General features: G+C 37.6%; 1 protein-coding gene and 1 pseudogene across 1 annotated transcript; both read left to right on the top strand.

Annotated features, from left to right (window-relative positions):
* Nucleotides 1-753: 753 nt before the first annotated feature.
* Nucleotides 754-6,012, top strand: LOC101721748 (trace amine-associated receptor 2). The gene is made up of 2 exons (XM_004921090.3): nt 754-777; nt 5,017-6,012. The coding sequence occupies exons 1-2, from the start codon at nt 754-756 to the stop codon at nt 6,010-6,012; spliced, it is 1,020 nt and encodes a 339-aa protein (XP_004921147.3).
* Nucleotides 6,013-14,755: 8,743 nt separating this feature from the next.
* Nucleotides 14,756-15,881, top strand: LOC101726066 (trace amine-associated receptor 3-like; annotated as a pseudogene).
* The last annotated feature ends 176 nt before the right edge of the window (nt 15,882-16,057 follow it).

Genomic DNA, 16,057 nt, shown 5'->3' with positions numbered 1-16,057 from the left:
TTAATTCAGACTGGACCCTGGTGCCTTCCACTGGCCAGTGTTATGTTTCGTCTGCATCTGAGATACCTGCCTCCCAAAGCTGTTCCATCATCAGAGCACAAATTTTCACAATCCAGAAGACAAACCAAAACACAGGCCCTTAAACATATGAATACATTTGAACCAAGTAGCATCTGGGATAATTTGGGCATAATCATAGGAACTATGGAGATAATAATTATAGCTCATTCCTCTAGGACTAAGAGAGTTGATGAGTCATATTCTTTTAGTCACATTTATGTGAAGAAACAACAGCATAACGATGATGGATGGTAAAGCTCTTCTCGGTGTCTGGAACATGAGATGAAATGTGGACTGCGACTATCTCAGGTCTTCCTCAGCGCTGGAGGTCATGAATCCATGTTTCCACTGGAGGCACTGAACCCATTCATGTGTGCTTAGGGTTATGTTCAGGTTTACTGTCGCAGCCTTTCTGTACCAGTAGACAAAGAGCCTTTACCACTGCAGGTGATCACAATTCAGCTAAGCAGATACACCCAGACTCCTGAGAGGATGTGGGAGTGGGTCAGGCGCATTGAAGAGATTAAACTTTAGAATAGCAACTTTTACAAATTCACAGGTACAATTCCCTAGAGACTAATTGTTCAATTATGAAACAACCCAATCAACATAGTTCAGGTCTCTTCTTCCATATAAATATTCACAGAAGATAGAAGGGAGGTGAGACCACGTTTCTCCCACAGGGAGTTAACAATGGCAGCTTTTGCAGAGCAACAGGTGTGTGCAGAAGGGGTTGTGTAGGAAAGATCTGTGTTTTCTCTTCCTTGAGGCTTTGGAAGAAGTAAGTTGTCCCCTTGGTCATGCAGTAGCATCGTTGCTCCACTGGTTCTTCCTTTTGCCATTGGGTTGTGTGTCTAGAGAATGTGTAGGAACCTGAGAAATCGCACATTTGCATATGAATTTGTAATACAAGAAAGATCCTTTGAAACATGTGCACAGGATAATGTGGTGGGTGTCTTTTGAGAGTGCAGCATGTTTTCTAGAAAGAGTATTTGGGATCCCGGAAAGGATTACTTCTTCACGGAGGCTGAGGAATTTACTTACTGTAGGTGCTCTTTGAAGGAAGCAGAGGACTAAGGCACTTATAAGCGATACCATCCCTTTACTTTCTTAGGAGAGACACTTCCTGATCAGATAAATTTCTGAGTGTGGTGTTTTATTTCAAGGAAGAAAGAAAGGAGGAGAAGAAAGAGGAAAGGGAGGAAGGAAGTGATAAGGCAGTTCATGTAATTATTTACTGGGTTAATATTCATTGCCTTTAAACATCATTGAAATTGAAAAACAGAAAGGAATCAATAGTTTGAGTGAGGGTAAAAAAGTTGAAGGAAAGCAGAAAAATAATCAGCAAGAAGAATAACAGAAAAGTCCTTTAAAATCTTAAAAAGTGATTACTAAAACAGAAAAATATTTAATAATGAACTAATCAAATTAAAGGAGAAGGTAACAAAGAAATGGGATCACATTAGAAAAGCCAGGAAATTCTTTATTATTGTAATCATGGCTCTGCATTTGAATCACTTTTTGGGGGAAATTTAGAAAACATTTTTATTTTAACAGTCCAACACAATAAAGTTTAGACATGGTGTTTTTCATAAGCTGATGGGTCAAGGAATTAATTATGTTCCAAATCTTTAAACTTTGTGTTTATCTTCATGTAGAAGTGTAACAGTAATGGACAAATGGTCAGACATTCCTTGTAATTCTGCTGCAACTGATGTACCTACACATGCTTGTTTTAAGAAGTTTTAAAAATAGCAAAAGTGATCCTTGCAGAATATAGCCTTGAAAAATACTGTTTTTGCATTAAGCTTTCCATGGAGGATCAATCTGAAAGATGTGGAGGACATGGTGTTTTAAATGTTTAAATCAATGGAACATGTCACATGCAAAAACTATGCCAAAAATACCATGAAGAATGGTGACAGAGTCTGGGTCCATCAAATAACTGTCGAATGAGTGTGGCCCTCCCTGCTCTGTGGTTGTGAATGAGAACATAAACATGTATCGAGGCATCATATTATATATTTCAGAGAGTTCCATTCTAGCACTTAGATTTCCTGTCTGATAAAAGGACAATGAGTCAAACTTTCCACTCTATAATTTGAAACAACTACCAAAGTGGGATGATAGGGTAATTCATAATATCAAAGTCTTCAGATCAGGAGAACAAAAAGGTTTTAATTAAATTAAAAAATGTATTGTTGTCATAGAGTTGCCATTAGCACAAGAATATTGTGTTTACCATTTTCATTAAAATGAAATTATTTATTATTTCTCTTAGCTTTACTTTCTAGAGTGAGGTTATTTAAAAATAAACCAACAAAATTTCCTTTGGGTCCCCTGTGCTGTGTGTGTGTGTGTGTGTGTGTGTGTGTGTGCGCATGTGTGTGCGTGCGCACATACACGCATGTCTACTGAGGCTCAAAGCCAAGGCTTTAGCACACACTCTGCCACTGAGGTACACCTCCAGCACTTCTCACTTTTTCATGCTGTTTTTAACAAGAGTACTGCAGGTGACCAGAATCTTCCTTTCTTTTTCATTATAGTGCACTTTCTCCCAGTATTTTTTTTTCTGCAGTAATCCTTATGTAGTTATTAGGTAGCTAGAAAGGGATAGCAAGTAAGTAAAAACTTAGTACCAAGACAAGGTGAAAATCCCTGGTCTTATGTGTTCTCTTCCTACCTTTTTCCTGTGAGTATGCTAAGAGGAATGGGAGTGAAATGCTATACACACACTGGAAACCACCACTGTAGATGCTAGCAGTGAGTATGGCATGAGAATCAGTTGTACACATTTTTGAAATTTCAGGATAAAAATATTTTGGTGAAACTACTTCTCTGAAATAATTCTGTTATTTCTATTCACTGCATTTAGGGTGTTCTTTGGTAGAGATCTTACATTCAATTTGGCAGTGTTCTTGTTTTGTAGTGTCTAATCTCTCAGAAAAATGGCTCTTCTCCCATCTTTAGCTCCATTATTAAAATGTGTCCTGTCACACTGCAAGGCCATCAATTCTCTGCAGGTGGGATGGGAGCTGAGCAGAAATTTAAAGGAAGATAAAATTGCCTTGGACCATCCCTTGGAATCACCAGAAAAAGATTTTAATTTTAAATCTATACTCACTTTCTAACTGTTAGCTATCTTAACTGTTTAAATCTTTTTCAATCACCATGCAAATTATAAGGGCAAAGTGGATAATCTTCTGTGACTCTATACTGGCAAGAACACTGGCTTGGGGACAACAATGAAATGAGAGTCCCTGTCTTCTCTCACCCTTACTTCTCTTCAACCCCACCTCTGCTGTGCTTTAGAATTTTTTGAGAATCACTTTTAGAACAGAGCATTTCCAACCTCAGGTTTCTTCATCCTCCCTTCTGCTTGGAATAGGCTCTCTTCTGTTCAAATCCTGCTCACGCAGGGAGATCCATACCAAAAATCTCAACCTTAAGGGATCAGTGTTGTCTATCCCAGCCTGAAACCATCATGTCCACCTTTTATCTCTGGTTGCACATTTTGTCTAGATTTTTTTTTTGGATCACTTAATTGTCATTATTGCTTTTAGCTGAGTTGCAGAATCATTTGGATTTTAAGTTTTGTCCCTAGCTTTTCTGCCATGTCTCTTCAACCAAGGACTGTATTCATGTTTTCTTATTCCTTTCATTGTATCTTTGGACAGTCAATAGATATAATGGTGCGTGAGACTATCTTTTAGGCCAAGTCTGACAGGTGTGACGTAGTTGAAAGTCAAAGACTTTTCTGCAGTATTAATAGTTATGCTTTGCATTTAGATAGTGCGTTCCCCCTAATGTACACTGAAAAAGAAAATGACCCTAACTCATGAACATATTGCATGCTAACTATACATGAAAACAATAACCTTCCAATTTTTCTAAGTACAAACAACATATTGGGCCACCACGAGGAGGACATGTGCTCATGTTTTTCTTGTAGTGGAAATGGCTCCCTTTTCAAAGCTCCTGGACACCTGCCCAGAGTCTCCTGGGTGACCCACTCAGGAATCTGTCAGACCGTCATTAGGACCTGTTGGGCGTTGCACAGTGCTTTTTGGAGTCACACTTGGGGAAGTGCATGTGCTCTGAAGGAAGAGCCGGTAGTTCTGCTGCTGTCTCCGCCCTTCTCTGACTCAGCTGCTCTGGCTAATGTGATGCTTATCAGGGCTTCATGACTTGCTGAAGAGGCTGACTCTATCAGGTAATGAGGGATCTTTGATGGATTCTTCTTAAAAGCACAGTGAAAGTAAGGGGACACACGAATGAAACTACTTTCGAATAATAACCTCCTGGACCCCCAGTGCAACAGACCCCGAGCAAATCAAATCTGATTGTGTATTCCAGATTAATCTGAGGAAGAAGTATACATATTGTCTCATAGCTCTCTAGTCTTCCTGTACATGTAATGAGGATCAATTATGGATATTTTATTTTATTATGTAATTCTTTTTGATTTTGTGAGACAGGGTCTCACCTTGTAGTTCAGCCTGGCCTTGAACTCACTACGCAGCCCAGGCTGGCCTAAAACTCATGGCAATCCTCCTGCCTCAGTCTTCCGAAATTATCATTATTTTAATAATAAACTTGATTCTTCTTTGTCTTTTCTTGCTGCTTCTTTTTTCCTTCTACTTCATTATTCTTCCTTTTCCTTCTGTTTCCCTTTCTTCTTCTTCTTCTTCTCATTTTCCTTTTCCTCCTCCTCCTTTCCCTTCTCAAATTCTGACCTTGGAATAATAAACTAGAAGTCTATTAAATGTTTATGGTAAAATAATGTAAATAATGATCATTTAACCTGTTGTTAGAATTCTATAAAATTATGAACAAAGATTAAGATAAAGAAGTGGGAAAGACAATTATCTTCCTCGAGTTTTTCTATAAAAGCATGCATAAAAGATGTCTTGTTTTTTTTCTGACAAAATTCCATATGTTCTTGCTTTTCTAAAGGAAACATTTGATTGCTCTGAATATGGGAATGGATCTTGTCCAGAAAATGAGAGGTCCCTGGGTGTCCGAGTTGCCATCTACTCATTTATGGCAGGAGCCATATTCATCACGGTATTTGGCAATCTTGCCATGATGGTTTCCATTTCCTGCTTCAAGCAGCTTCACACACCAACCAACTTCCTAATCCTCTCCATGGCTGTCACTGACTTCCTCCTGGGCTTTACCATCATGCCATATAGTATGATCAGATCAGTAGAGAATTGCTGGTATTTTGGGATTACATTTTGTAAGATTCATTACAGTTTTGACCTGATGCTTAGCATCACATCCATTTTTCATCTGTGCTCAGTGGCCATTGACAGATTCTACGCCATCTGTTATCCTTTACGATATTCCACCAAAATCACCATTCCAGTCATTAAACGGTTGCTGCTCCTCTGCTGGTCAGTTCCTGGAGCATTCGCCTTTGGAGTGGTCTTCTCAGAGGCCTACGCCGAGGGAATAGAAGGCTATGATATCTTGGTTGCTTGTTCCAGTTCCTGCCCAGTCATGTTTAACAAGCTATGGGGGATCACCTTGTTTATGACAGGTTTCTTCACTCCCGGGTCTATCATGGTGGGGATTTATGGCAAAATTTTTGCAGTATCCAGAAAGCATGCTCGTGCAATCAATACCTTATCTGAAAATCAAAACAATCAAATGAGAAAAGACAAGAAAGCAGCCAAAACTTTAGGAATAGTGATGGGTGTTTTCTTGTTATGTTGGTTTCCTTGTTTTTTCACAATTTTATTGGATCCCTTTTTGAACTTTTCTACTCCTGTAGTTCTGTTTGATGCCTTGACGTGGTTTGGCTACTTTAACTCCACATGTAATCCCTTAATATATGGTTTCTTCTATCCCTGGTTTCGCAGGGCACTTAAGTACATTTTGCTAGGTAAAATTTTCAACTCACACTTCCATAATACTGATTTGTTTACTCAAAAAGAAACTGAGTAGACTCTTTCTATACAAGTGAATTGAAGCAAATGAAATGGAACTCAGAAGAATGAAGTTGGAGAGAGAGAGAGAGAGAGTGTGTGTGTGTGTGTGTGTGTGTGTGTGTATGCAAACATGCACATTACTTTGGCTAAGAAAGAAGGCTCTTGATTTTTAAGTCTTGATGGAAAATAAAAGAATCTCTCTTTAGACCAATTCCACACCCATCCAATCCTTCATACTACTTTCAGGTAGAAGGAAAAGAAGGAAAATTAGAACAATAAAGAGATGACTGAAAAAAGTTATAATTAGAAGAAAAATGATGTATAAAAGCTTTTGTTTTATTACTTGAATAAGGTTAGATTGCAGGCTGAGTTTAAGTATCATTCATACATCCCATGACCACACAGGCTTTGTGTAGTATTTTCATTTAATGTTCCTCAGCACTTGATCACGTGTGTTTTGTTGGTGTTTTTTTTTTTTTTTTGGTACCAGGGAATTGAACTCGGGTCCTTGCGCTTGCGCAGCAGGCGACAAAACCACTGAGCTAAATCCCTGGCCCTGATCAAGTGTGTTTTAAAATATCAACAATTAAAAATCATTGGTAAACAGGCATGGGGTACACGTCTGTAATCCCAGCACTTGGGAAATGGACGCAAGAGCATTGGAATGAGTTCAAGGCCAGCCTGAGATATACAGTGAGACTGTCTCAAAAATCCAAAAAAATTATTGGTAAATAAATAGGAAAATAAAGATTCCATAAATGCTTATTCTGGCAGAAAGCAGTGATGAGTTAGCTGAGGCTTAAACCTTTACTAGATTTTGCAGTTGTGAGATCAAACTTTTTTTTTTTAATGATAGAATTTAAAAACCATATAACATGTGACAGATTCCGCATAAGCTTTCATTAATGAACTGTTTTACTTACAGAAGTAAATTTTCTATGTTATTGGCAGTAGAAGATTCTTAGTGCCTTTCTGTCCTCCGTGGTGGGCTCACACACATTTTGTATTGCTATTTGATCTGCTGTTCAATAAATGTATCATAATTCCCCCCAAAAGTTGTGTTTTGAATCTATCGTTCCTATTTTGCTTAATATCAACACTTGCATTTTTGAGTAATGCGGTTGTAGAAGGGGAAGTAAAGAAAAAAACTAATATTTACTGGGGGCACTGGGTATTAGAAATTTTATATTTGTTATTTAGTGCCTTTTTAACTGTAAGTTTTGACTAATTAATGTCTGATTTTTTAATATCGTTAATCAGTGATGTGGTGCAAATGTTTAATTTCTGGATCTCAAAGAAAAATAAAATCCCTTGTTGGAGGATATTTGATAGTTTCTGTGGTATACAAACAAATGAAAGTCTTCCTTCATAACTGACTTTAAGCTATGAATGTAATGTCAACTGGCTTTCAAAATTCCTGAGAAGTTAACAACCTTCCCCGCGAAAGTGGGCACAAAAGAAGGGGTTGCAGTACACTGCTGGTTTCAACCAACATTCTTTTGTAACAATTTTTATTTTTATTAGTACATAGTTGTAGTACATACTGATTACCTTCATCATGGGGAGTTGCATTTATGAGAACTAATATAGTGTGTGGGAATTAAGTCTATTTAGTTATTTCTCTTAATTAAATAATATTTAGCTATTTTGATATTTAAACACACACACACACACACACGCTCATACACAAAGACTTTCTGCTTTTATTTTAATTGCCAAAAAGTGAGTAAAATAGTTCACTCTCACTGTAAAATAGAATTATACTATGTGAATTAATGCTTATGAAATATACTTCCCAATTCATCAACATATGACTTGAGGAAGCAAAACCATATAAGTATCCCGGTGGGAGGTTGCCTCCTGTCATTGTTGTAATCTTTTTTTTTTTTTTTTTTGGTACCGGGGATTGAACTTGGGACCTTGCACTTGCAAGGGAGGTGCCAGAAACTGAGCTAAATCCCCAGCCCATCTTTGTATCATTGTTGGAAGGCGTTTGTGAGGCTCCATTTTACAGAATGGCGAGCTTTGCAGTGTTGGTTTTTGTTCACGGTAGAGGAGACAGACAAAATGAGAATGGGGCACTCCTGTGTGGGCTGTGGAATTTAGTACTGTGCTTGTCTCTATTGAAATTCTATTTGTATTTTATTTCTTTTTCTTTTGAAAAATTTCCCTCCTTCCCTCTCTCCTTCCTTCCCTCCCTCTCTGTCTTACTTCTTTCCTTCCTTTTCCCCCCCTTTTTGTGGTATTGGGGATCAAACCTGGACCTCTCTAAGGCTGGGGATTTAGCTCAGTGGTACTGCCACCTGCCTCACAGTGCAAGGTCCTGAGTTCGATCCCCAGTACCAACACAAAACAAAACAAAAAAACCTGGGCCTTGTACATGCTATACTGAGCCACATATTTAAATATTCTTTCTTTCTCTCTCTCTCTTCCTTCCTTCCTTCCTTTCTTCCTTTCTTTCTTTCTCTATTTTTCTTTTCTTTTTAACTTTAATTTTTTTTTATTTTTTGAGACAGTCTCTATGAAGTTCAAGCGGGTCTTGAACTCATTATGTATCACAGCCTGGCCTCGAACTCACGGCAATCCTCCCGAGTGCTGGGATTACAGCCATGCACCACCACGTCCAGATGTATTTGTATTTTGAAGTATCATTCACATAGTGTTTCTGGATGTCTTTCTTTTTAACTTCTGTCATTTTTATTAGTACATGTTTGCCATAAATAATGATCAGAACCATCACAGAAAATTTGCACCTGCACAGAATATATCTGAATTTTTTTGTTCCCCATTCCCCTGCCCTCCCTTCAACTCCTTTTCCCCTGTTCACTAAACCAATGCTTTCCTCCATTCCTCTCCTCTGCACTTTTCAGTTTGAAACCGTGGTCATGGTGCTATGTGGGCTGGTGAAGCTTCCTGTGTACTTGCTGCCTCCTGTCTCATTCATTCTGCTTTTGTTCCCCAGGACTAGTCCAGTAAGCCTGCCTGCTCTATTTCTAAAAGTCTGTTGGAAGTTACAGATGAAAAAATAAATGAATTTAGGTGATAGGTCAGTAACAACTTGGATTGTGCTATGACTTACAGAAGCAAGGCTAGAACCCAGCTGTGTTCTTATTTAGCGTTCTTCGGTTATTAAACTGGATATTCAAGATTCATGACACTTTAACTGGCTTTTTCTTTCTTTCTTTCTTTTGCTGAGAAGGGTTTTAGTTAAACTGGCACAAATCACTGAGATACAAACAAATACTGCCATCCCACTCCAGTGTTTTCTTAGGGTGCAAACAGAAATACTTTATTGTTCAGACAATGATTCCTCCCTTGGATGGTAGCCAATGTTCACTTTAGCCTGTACGCATCTGTGTATTTTTAACACATGGAAATTTCAGTACCTGCTCTTCCCAGAATGAAGCCCAAGTGACCATGAAATCAAATACGAAATTACTGTTGTGCATTTTGAAAAGAGACCCTGAAATTTCCCTGGGATATTAAGAATACACAAGCTATTTCATTAGCCCTCAGGGAAAATAGTTAAAAGAACAGTTCCGTTGGGGCTGTGTGGCAAGTGCCTCTCTGAGAGCGCCTCTCTACTCCGGTTCTCTTGAGAACAGAGACAAATTTATATGCTCTTAATCCTTTAAGCTAAATGTCCCAGAACTTCTGGCCACACAATGAGAGGAGACTCAATGAATCTCAACTAACTTTCCAGGAAAGAAAAGGTACTGGGTCAATAAAAAGACTAGAAATGTACTATCCTTTAAAAATGATTATTATTGATATATTTTCTTCAAAGTAATTGAACAGTGATATTTTCTAGGAAATCGGAAGTTGTTACAGTGAGGTTTCAGTAGAGAAGGTAGGGTTTTTTTTTTCCCTCGCTGAAAAATAGTTACAATATTGTAGTGGAAAGTCTTAAGGTTTCCACTGAAATTTGTTGACATGTTTTATAAGTATCTAAATAACAGCATATAAAATGTTTTTGCAAATAAAAAATCTATGCAAGACATGATTCAGTAAGTGCAAGGCACTAGGTATTTCTGGAATGCTAAAATGTACTTTTCTGTTTGGCATTATAGCCAACTTAAAAAAATAGCTGTTACATGCAGTACTTCTTAAATCACTACCAGATGCCAACTATTTCATTTTTGACACTTTTTTCCTTCGCAAGCAGCACTTACTGAAGTTACTCTGTAGCTCTTCACTTCCCACGGTGATTTCTTCATTCCCAATACAAACGGTACCCAAATTAATAATTTGATTTCTTTATGGTCTAGAGTTCTTTGCAAATTCAATGAGCATGCAGACAGCACGGGCCTGACAAGGGCAGAGATGAAAGGACTGACGACTGAGGGGAGTTGTCCAAGTCACGGAGCTCACAGGGCAGCAGAGAAACTAGGATGGCTAAAGGTGGCCGGGTGCTGGGGACTGAGGGGAGCAGAGGTGACGCCAGGTTTCCCACGCAGAGGCCAGGCTGACACCCAGCACACATGCAAGGCCGCGATCTGACCTTCCAGCCAGGCAGGATTTCCCTCCCTTTGTCTACCACACAAAGTGATATCCTGCTAAAAGATGATTCCCTCTTAATTCTCTGCTACACTCTCTGATATTTAGTAGAAAATTTCTCTTCACTATTACAACAGATGTGCTTTGATTTGAGCTGTAACTCACCTTGCTTTCCCTGCTCTGTGAGATAGAAGTTGCTTTATCTGTTCTGTCTGTTGTCACTAAAAAGATTTTTTCTATTTCTTAAGCTGCTTTTAAGAAGACGACATTATCAAGATATTATTAATATCTCTGTTCATTGCCAACTACCACATGTTTTTATAAGGTTTACTCGTGAATTGTCAGTCATTGGAATAAATCAGTTATTTAAATGCCAGATGCCTTTTTGCTGCAATGAAGTATAAACTATCTTTAAGTTTATAGAAGAAATATTTTCCTCTGTCTATCTTAGTTTCAGTGCTACACTTGAGTACAATTTATTTATTGTTGACTCTGAAATGCTTTTCAAATAGTCTTTTAGATACTAACTAAGCAGAAAATATCCAATATCATGAATTTTCATGAATGACAAATCTTTGCATTTTCTATTATACTCCATATATAATTTACACTTTTATTGTAAAGTATAGGGCAAATTATGAAATTACTCATGAAATTGTACTGTTACTCTGTTGTCTTCATTTTAACAAATTCAATTGGAATTAACACAAATCTCCTTTTTGGATAAAATTTACTTTTGGATGGAGAATGACTTTAGACTTAAAATTAGAGTTTACATTTGAAAGTTTTTACTTTAAGATCAATTTTTAATGGGATATATAAAACTTGGTATTGTTTTCTAAAGTGTGGCAATAGAAGAAATGGATCAATAACTGTTAGTGTTGGTCCTAAAATTAGTTCTGGTTTTGTAAAGTCTCTACTATCTGCAATATGATAAGCAGGCACTCAGAAGAACTTATGATCTATAGAGGCTAAAATATCATAAATTCCTTGCAATGATATTTATATTATTTGATACCTTACAGATAACATATACAAATATCTGTCTCCTCTCTTAGAACAAAGGATCATAGGTTTTTCACTGTGAACTACAGCTTATACTACATTGATATTTTATTTTTTTATTTTTTATTTTTGAGGGTTCTTTTTTTTTTTTTGAAACAGGGTCTCACTATGTCCAGGCTGGCCTTGAACTCACAGCAATCCTCCTGCCTCAGCCTCCTGTGTGCTGGGATTACAGATGTGTGCCACCGTGCTGGCTCTACATTGATACTTTCAGGCTACGAAAATTAGACATGCGATCTTGCACCTAGAGCTCCCTGTGAGGCCACTTCTGCCTTCTACCGAAATGATAATGTCCTTCCTATCAAAATTTGTTTTCATAGGCTTTAACTCCATGATATGATTTCAAGTTGCAAATCTGATTTTTTGCAAATGTAGGCCTCTAGAGATAGGCCAATTTTCTCATTTAGAACTTGAAACTTAAACTTGAGGGGAAGAAAGAAATGCTCTCAGTGTGAAATTATTTATAATTATTACTGTTTTAATATTTTGTATTTACAAAAATAGTAATTTCATAGGGGACTATCAGCTTCAACATAATTGATTAAAGAGAAGATTTTTTTGTTTTGAAGCAAAATGGAAGTAGGTGCCATAATTCTTACGAGAGAAAGCAAAACAGGAGGGCAAGAACAATGCTAGTTATAAACAAGTTATGAAATAAAAATTCATTTGCAAATCAGTCATTTGGAAATAAGAATATAGTTTCAACAATACTGAAAGTGCTCCGTTCATTTACAGCAAACTTCCAAGCATATTGAACCAATTGCTTTTATTGAAACAATGCATATATTTTCAAAAACAACTACAATTTCTCATATACTTATATATTCATCAAAAATACCTATCTAGTGTCTACGCTTAGCACTAACCTATAGCTGTTTTTCTTTTTTGCTGCTGTTTTATTGGTTTTCAGTTTATTTTAGGAACTAAAGGTAAGAAAAAGTGAGATATGACTCAATGTTTATTTTAACACAGATACCACATGCAACAGCTATTTTTTGAGTGCTATCACTTTTATGCTAAAACATAATCTAGGCTAGATGCTCAAAGTCTTTCATTGGTGAAAACCAAAGAAGAAAGAGCAGCAATGAGGAGCAGAGGAAACTCTATATTGGAAAGAAGCACATCCTTAATATTGAGCATCCCTGCCCCGGGATTGAAAGTACATTAATGAATCCTTTGATTTTCCTGTGTCTGGAACAAAACACCTGACCCCCACAATTTACTGGAGGACAGGTTTATTTTGCCTTCCAATTTCAGTGGGTTTAGTTCACTGTCAGGTGGGTCCAAGGCAGGAACTGTACGGCAGAGCAACATGGTGGAAGCAAGTTTTCCACTGCATGGCAGCTGGGAAACAGAGACAGTGGGGAGGAGCGTGGAAACAGAACCATCTTCCCAGTCCCAGTGCCAGTGCCTGTGAGCCACCCCTTCCCTCCAGGCCTACCTCCCAGAGTGAGACTTCGGCGGGGACATTTTACACCCAAACTGTAATACTTTGGCTTCAGCCACAAACTTAATTCCATATCTCTCTTTCGTCTTTTTTTCCCCTCATCTATTTTCTACTTATTGAAAAGAAATGGATTGAAAACAAGTAACTTTTGGGTTACCAATGATTCGCAGATTTTTAGAGCTGGAAGTGTATGCAAGGCACATTTAGCTATCGCATGTCAGGTCATGAAGAGCTCATAGCTGACTACCACCAGGATTTGGACTAGAAGAAAAACTCCCAACTCTTTTGTTACTTGATCTTTGGAAATCAGTGACAGAAATTCTTAAACTAGAGCAGTGATGGTGAACCTTTTAGAGATGAGTGTCCAAACTGCAACCCAAAACCCACTTATTTATCACAAAGTGCCAACCCTGCAATTAACCCTGAGTACTGAGGTTTTAGTTTAGAAAAAACAACCCATACATTAACATCTTCTGTCTTAAAAGAAAAACACAGTAACATGTGTACCATAGGTTCGCCACCCCTGCTCCGGAGCACACCAGAGTCATGTGGAACAGTCATCTGGAAAAGACATCCTCTGAAGGCTTTTCAAACACATACCTGCCTGTAACTGGGAAATGAGAAACTTTTCTAACTGTTATCACACAGGTTTCTATGTTTTGTTTGTCACAAGACGGTTCCTTTTTCCATCCTTCAGCCAGGAAAGAAAAACATTTTCAAGAGTCTCTAATACACTTACATCAGCAGTGAATCTTTTTGTGCTCTTTCTTAGGATCTTAAAGGGGAAACTAAACTGAATCTGCCTAAATAGATAAACTTGCTAAATATATGATCCAGTGGAAATTATATGATTTGTGAGAATATACTAAACAGATTGGATGCTTGTTATAAGCAGGGTCAAGCCTTTCTAAATCCTATGAGTGAATGGTTTTTCAGTGTGATTGATGTATATCCTGAAATAAATAATAAATCAGAAACAGTAATGTATTGAAAATGTAGACTATACAGTTATACTCTCTCATCCAGCCTGCTGTGACCAACAGGAGTCACATGAGTTTTAGGCGATTGAGCACAAAATTTGTGATCTTCCTGGGTCTCTTAAGGATGAAGCATGGAATATTGATTGACTAGTTAGAATCTTAGATCAGCTGTGTGACTCAAGAAATACAAGAAGGAGAATGAAAGGGTCAGAAGAAGAAAGGGGAAGGAGTAGAAAATAGAGAAGAAATGAACGTGACCCTGGTACATGGTTTAGCCCACAAGTATATGGCGTTCAACAGCCATGTTGAAAAACTGTATTTCCTGGTACTGCATAATTCACAGAAATGTGCCATTTCTCATTTCTAAAACATCTGTAAACTTTTTGGAAATGAAGAATTCACATTACTGAAAGAGTGAATGGCGAAAAAAATTGTGACTTCATTTAGACTTTGTGCATGTGTGCGTGTGTATATTACAAAAGATTATTATAGTTCAAAAGTTTCTAGGAAAATGGTTGCTCAAGGTGAATGCCAACCCAAAACTCTTGAAAAAATTTCAATACACTATAGGAAGGGAGCAGTTAATTGTATGTTGAATGAATGGATGGATGGATGGAATAGAATTATATAGGAAAGAATAAGCAGTTGAAATTTTTCATTTTTCTAATTCAGCAACTCATACAGAAAGCAAACATAGTTGATATAATTTTAAATATTTCAATAAATCACAAATGAAGTGAATTAATAACAGATAGCTTTGAACTGTATTTTACTATTAGGATCTGACATTTGCTGAAATCATATTCAGAAGAGAAGAAATATTGACTGATCTTTTTGGAACAGAATATGGAGTGATGAAGCACCATGGATCTAACTTATATTCCTGAAGACTTATCCAGCTATACAAAGTTTGGAAATAAATCCTGTCCTCCCACCAATTGTGAGTTTCATGTGTGAATGCTAATGTACTCTATTATGACTGGAACCATGGTTATCACCATCTGAGGGAACTTGGTTATCATGATGTCCATATTGCATTTCAAACAGCTTCACTCTCCCACAAACTTTCTGATCCTCTCCATGGCCTTTACGGACCTTTTGCTAGGTTTTGTCATCATGTCATACAGTATGGTGTGATCAGTGGAGAGCTGTTGGTATTTTGGGGATGGCTTTTGTAAATTCCATGCAAGTTTTGACATGATGCTGAGCCTGACTTCCATTTTCCACCTCTGTTGCATTGTTATTGATCGATTTCATGCTGTGTGTTACCCTTTACATTATGCAACCACAATGACAGCCTCCATGATAAAGTGATTGCTTGCATTTTGCTGGTCTGCCCTAGCTCTTTTCAGCTTTGCTTTAGTTCTGTCCGAGGCCAATGTTGCTGGTATGCAGAGCTACGAGATTCTTGTTGCCTGCTTCAACTTCTGTGCACTCACTTTCAACAAAGTTTGGGGAAGGATATTGTTCACTACTTGTTTCTTTATTCCTGGCTCCATCATGGTTGGTATTTATAGCAAAATCTTTATTGTTTCCAAACGACATGCTCTAGTCATCAGCAGTATGCCTGAAAACATGAAAGGAGAAGTGAAAAAAAATCTATCTAAGAAAAAAGATAGGAAAGCAGCAAAGACCCTGGGTGTAGTGATGGGAGTATTTCTCGCTTCCTGTTTGCCTTGCTTTCTTGCTGTTCTGATCGACCCATATTTAGACTACTCCACTCCCATAATAGTACTCGATCTTTTGGTGTGGCTCGGGTACTTCAACTCTGCTTGCAACCCCTTCATTCATGGCTTTTTTTATCCATGGTTTCGGAAAGCTCTTAAGTATATAGTGTCAGGAAAAATATTTAGCTATCATTCAGAAAGTGCAAATTTATTTTCTGAAGGAAATTAATGAAAAACCATTATAAAAGTAAATAGCAAAAATGAGATTTCGGAATTTTTACCTGCAGTGTATACTTTCCATCCCAGGTGGCTGCAAAAGTTACTCTACAAAATGTCAGTAATCCCAATTCTATAACCTGTTCAAGAGCTACTTTTCTCACATTTGACCAGTCAATCCATACGTCC

Source organism: Heterocephalus glaber, unplaced genomic scaffold (assembly GCF_053883595.1).
Source record: "Heterocephalus glaber isolate CG9 unplaced genomic scaffold, H.glaber_assembly_v1.0 deba00001523, whole genome shotgun sequence".
Lineage (NCBI taxonomy): Eukaryota > Metazoa > Chordata > Mammalia > Rodentia > Bathyergidae > Heterocephalus > Heterocephalus glaber.
Note: the sequence above shows the minus strand (reverse complement) of the source record. Positions and strands in the feature narration are given on the sequence as shown.

Excerpts from the sequence above, each read along its gene's own strand:
- LOC101721748 (XM_004921090.3), top strand. The coding sequence starts at position 754 with ATGGCAGCTTTTGCAGAGCAACAG. Across the intron at positions 778-5,016 it reads CAGCTTTTGCAGAGCAACAG|GAAACATTTGATTGCTCTGA; the intron begins GTGTGTGCAGAA and ends GCTTTTCTAAAG.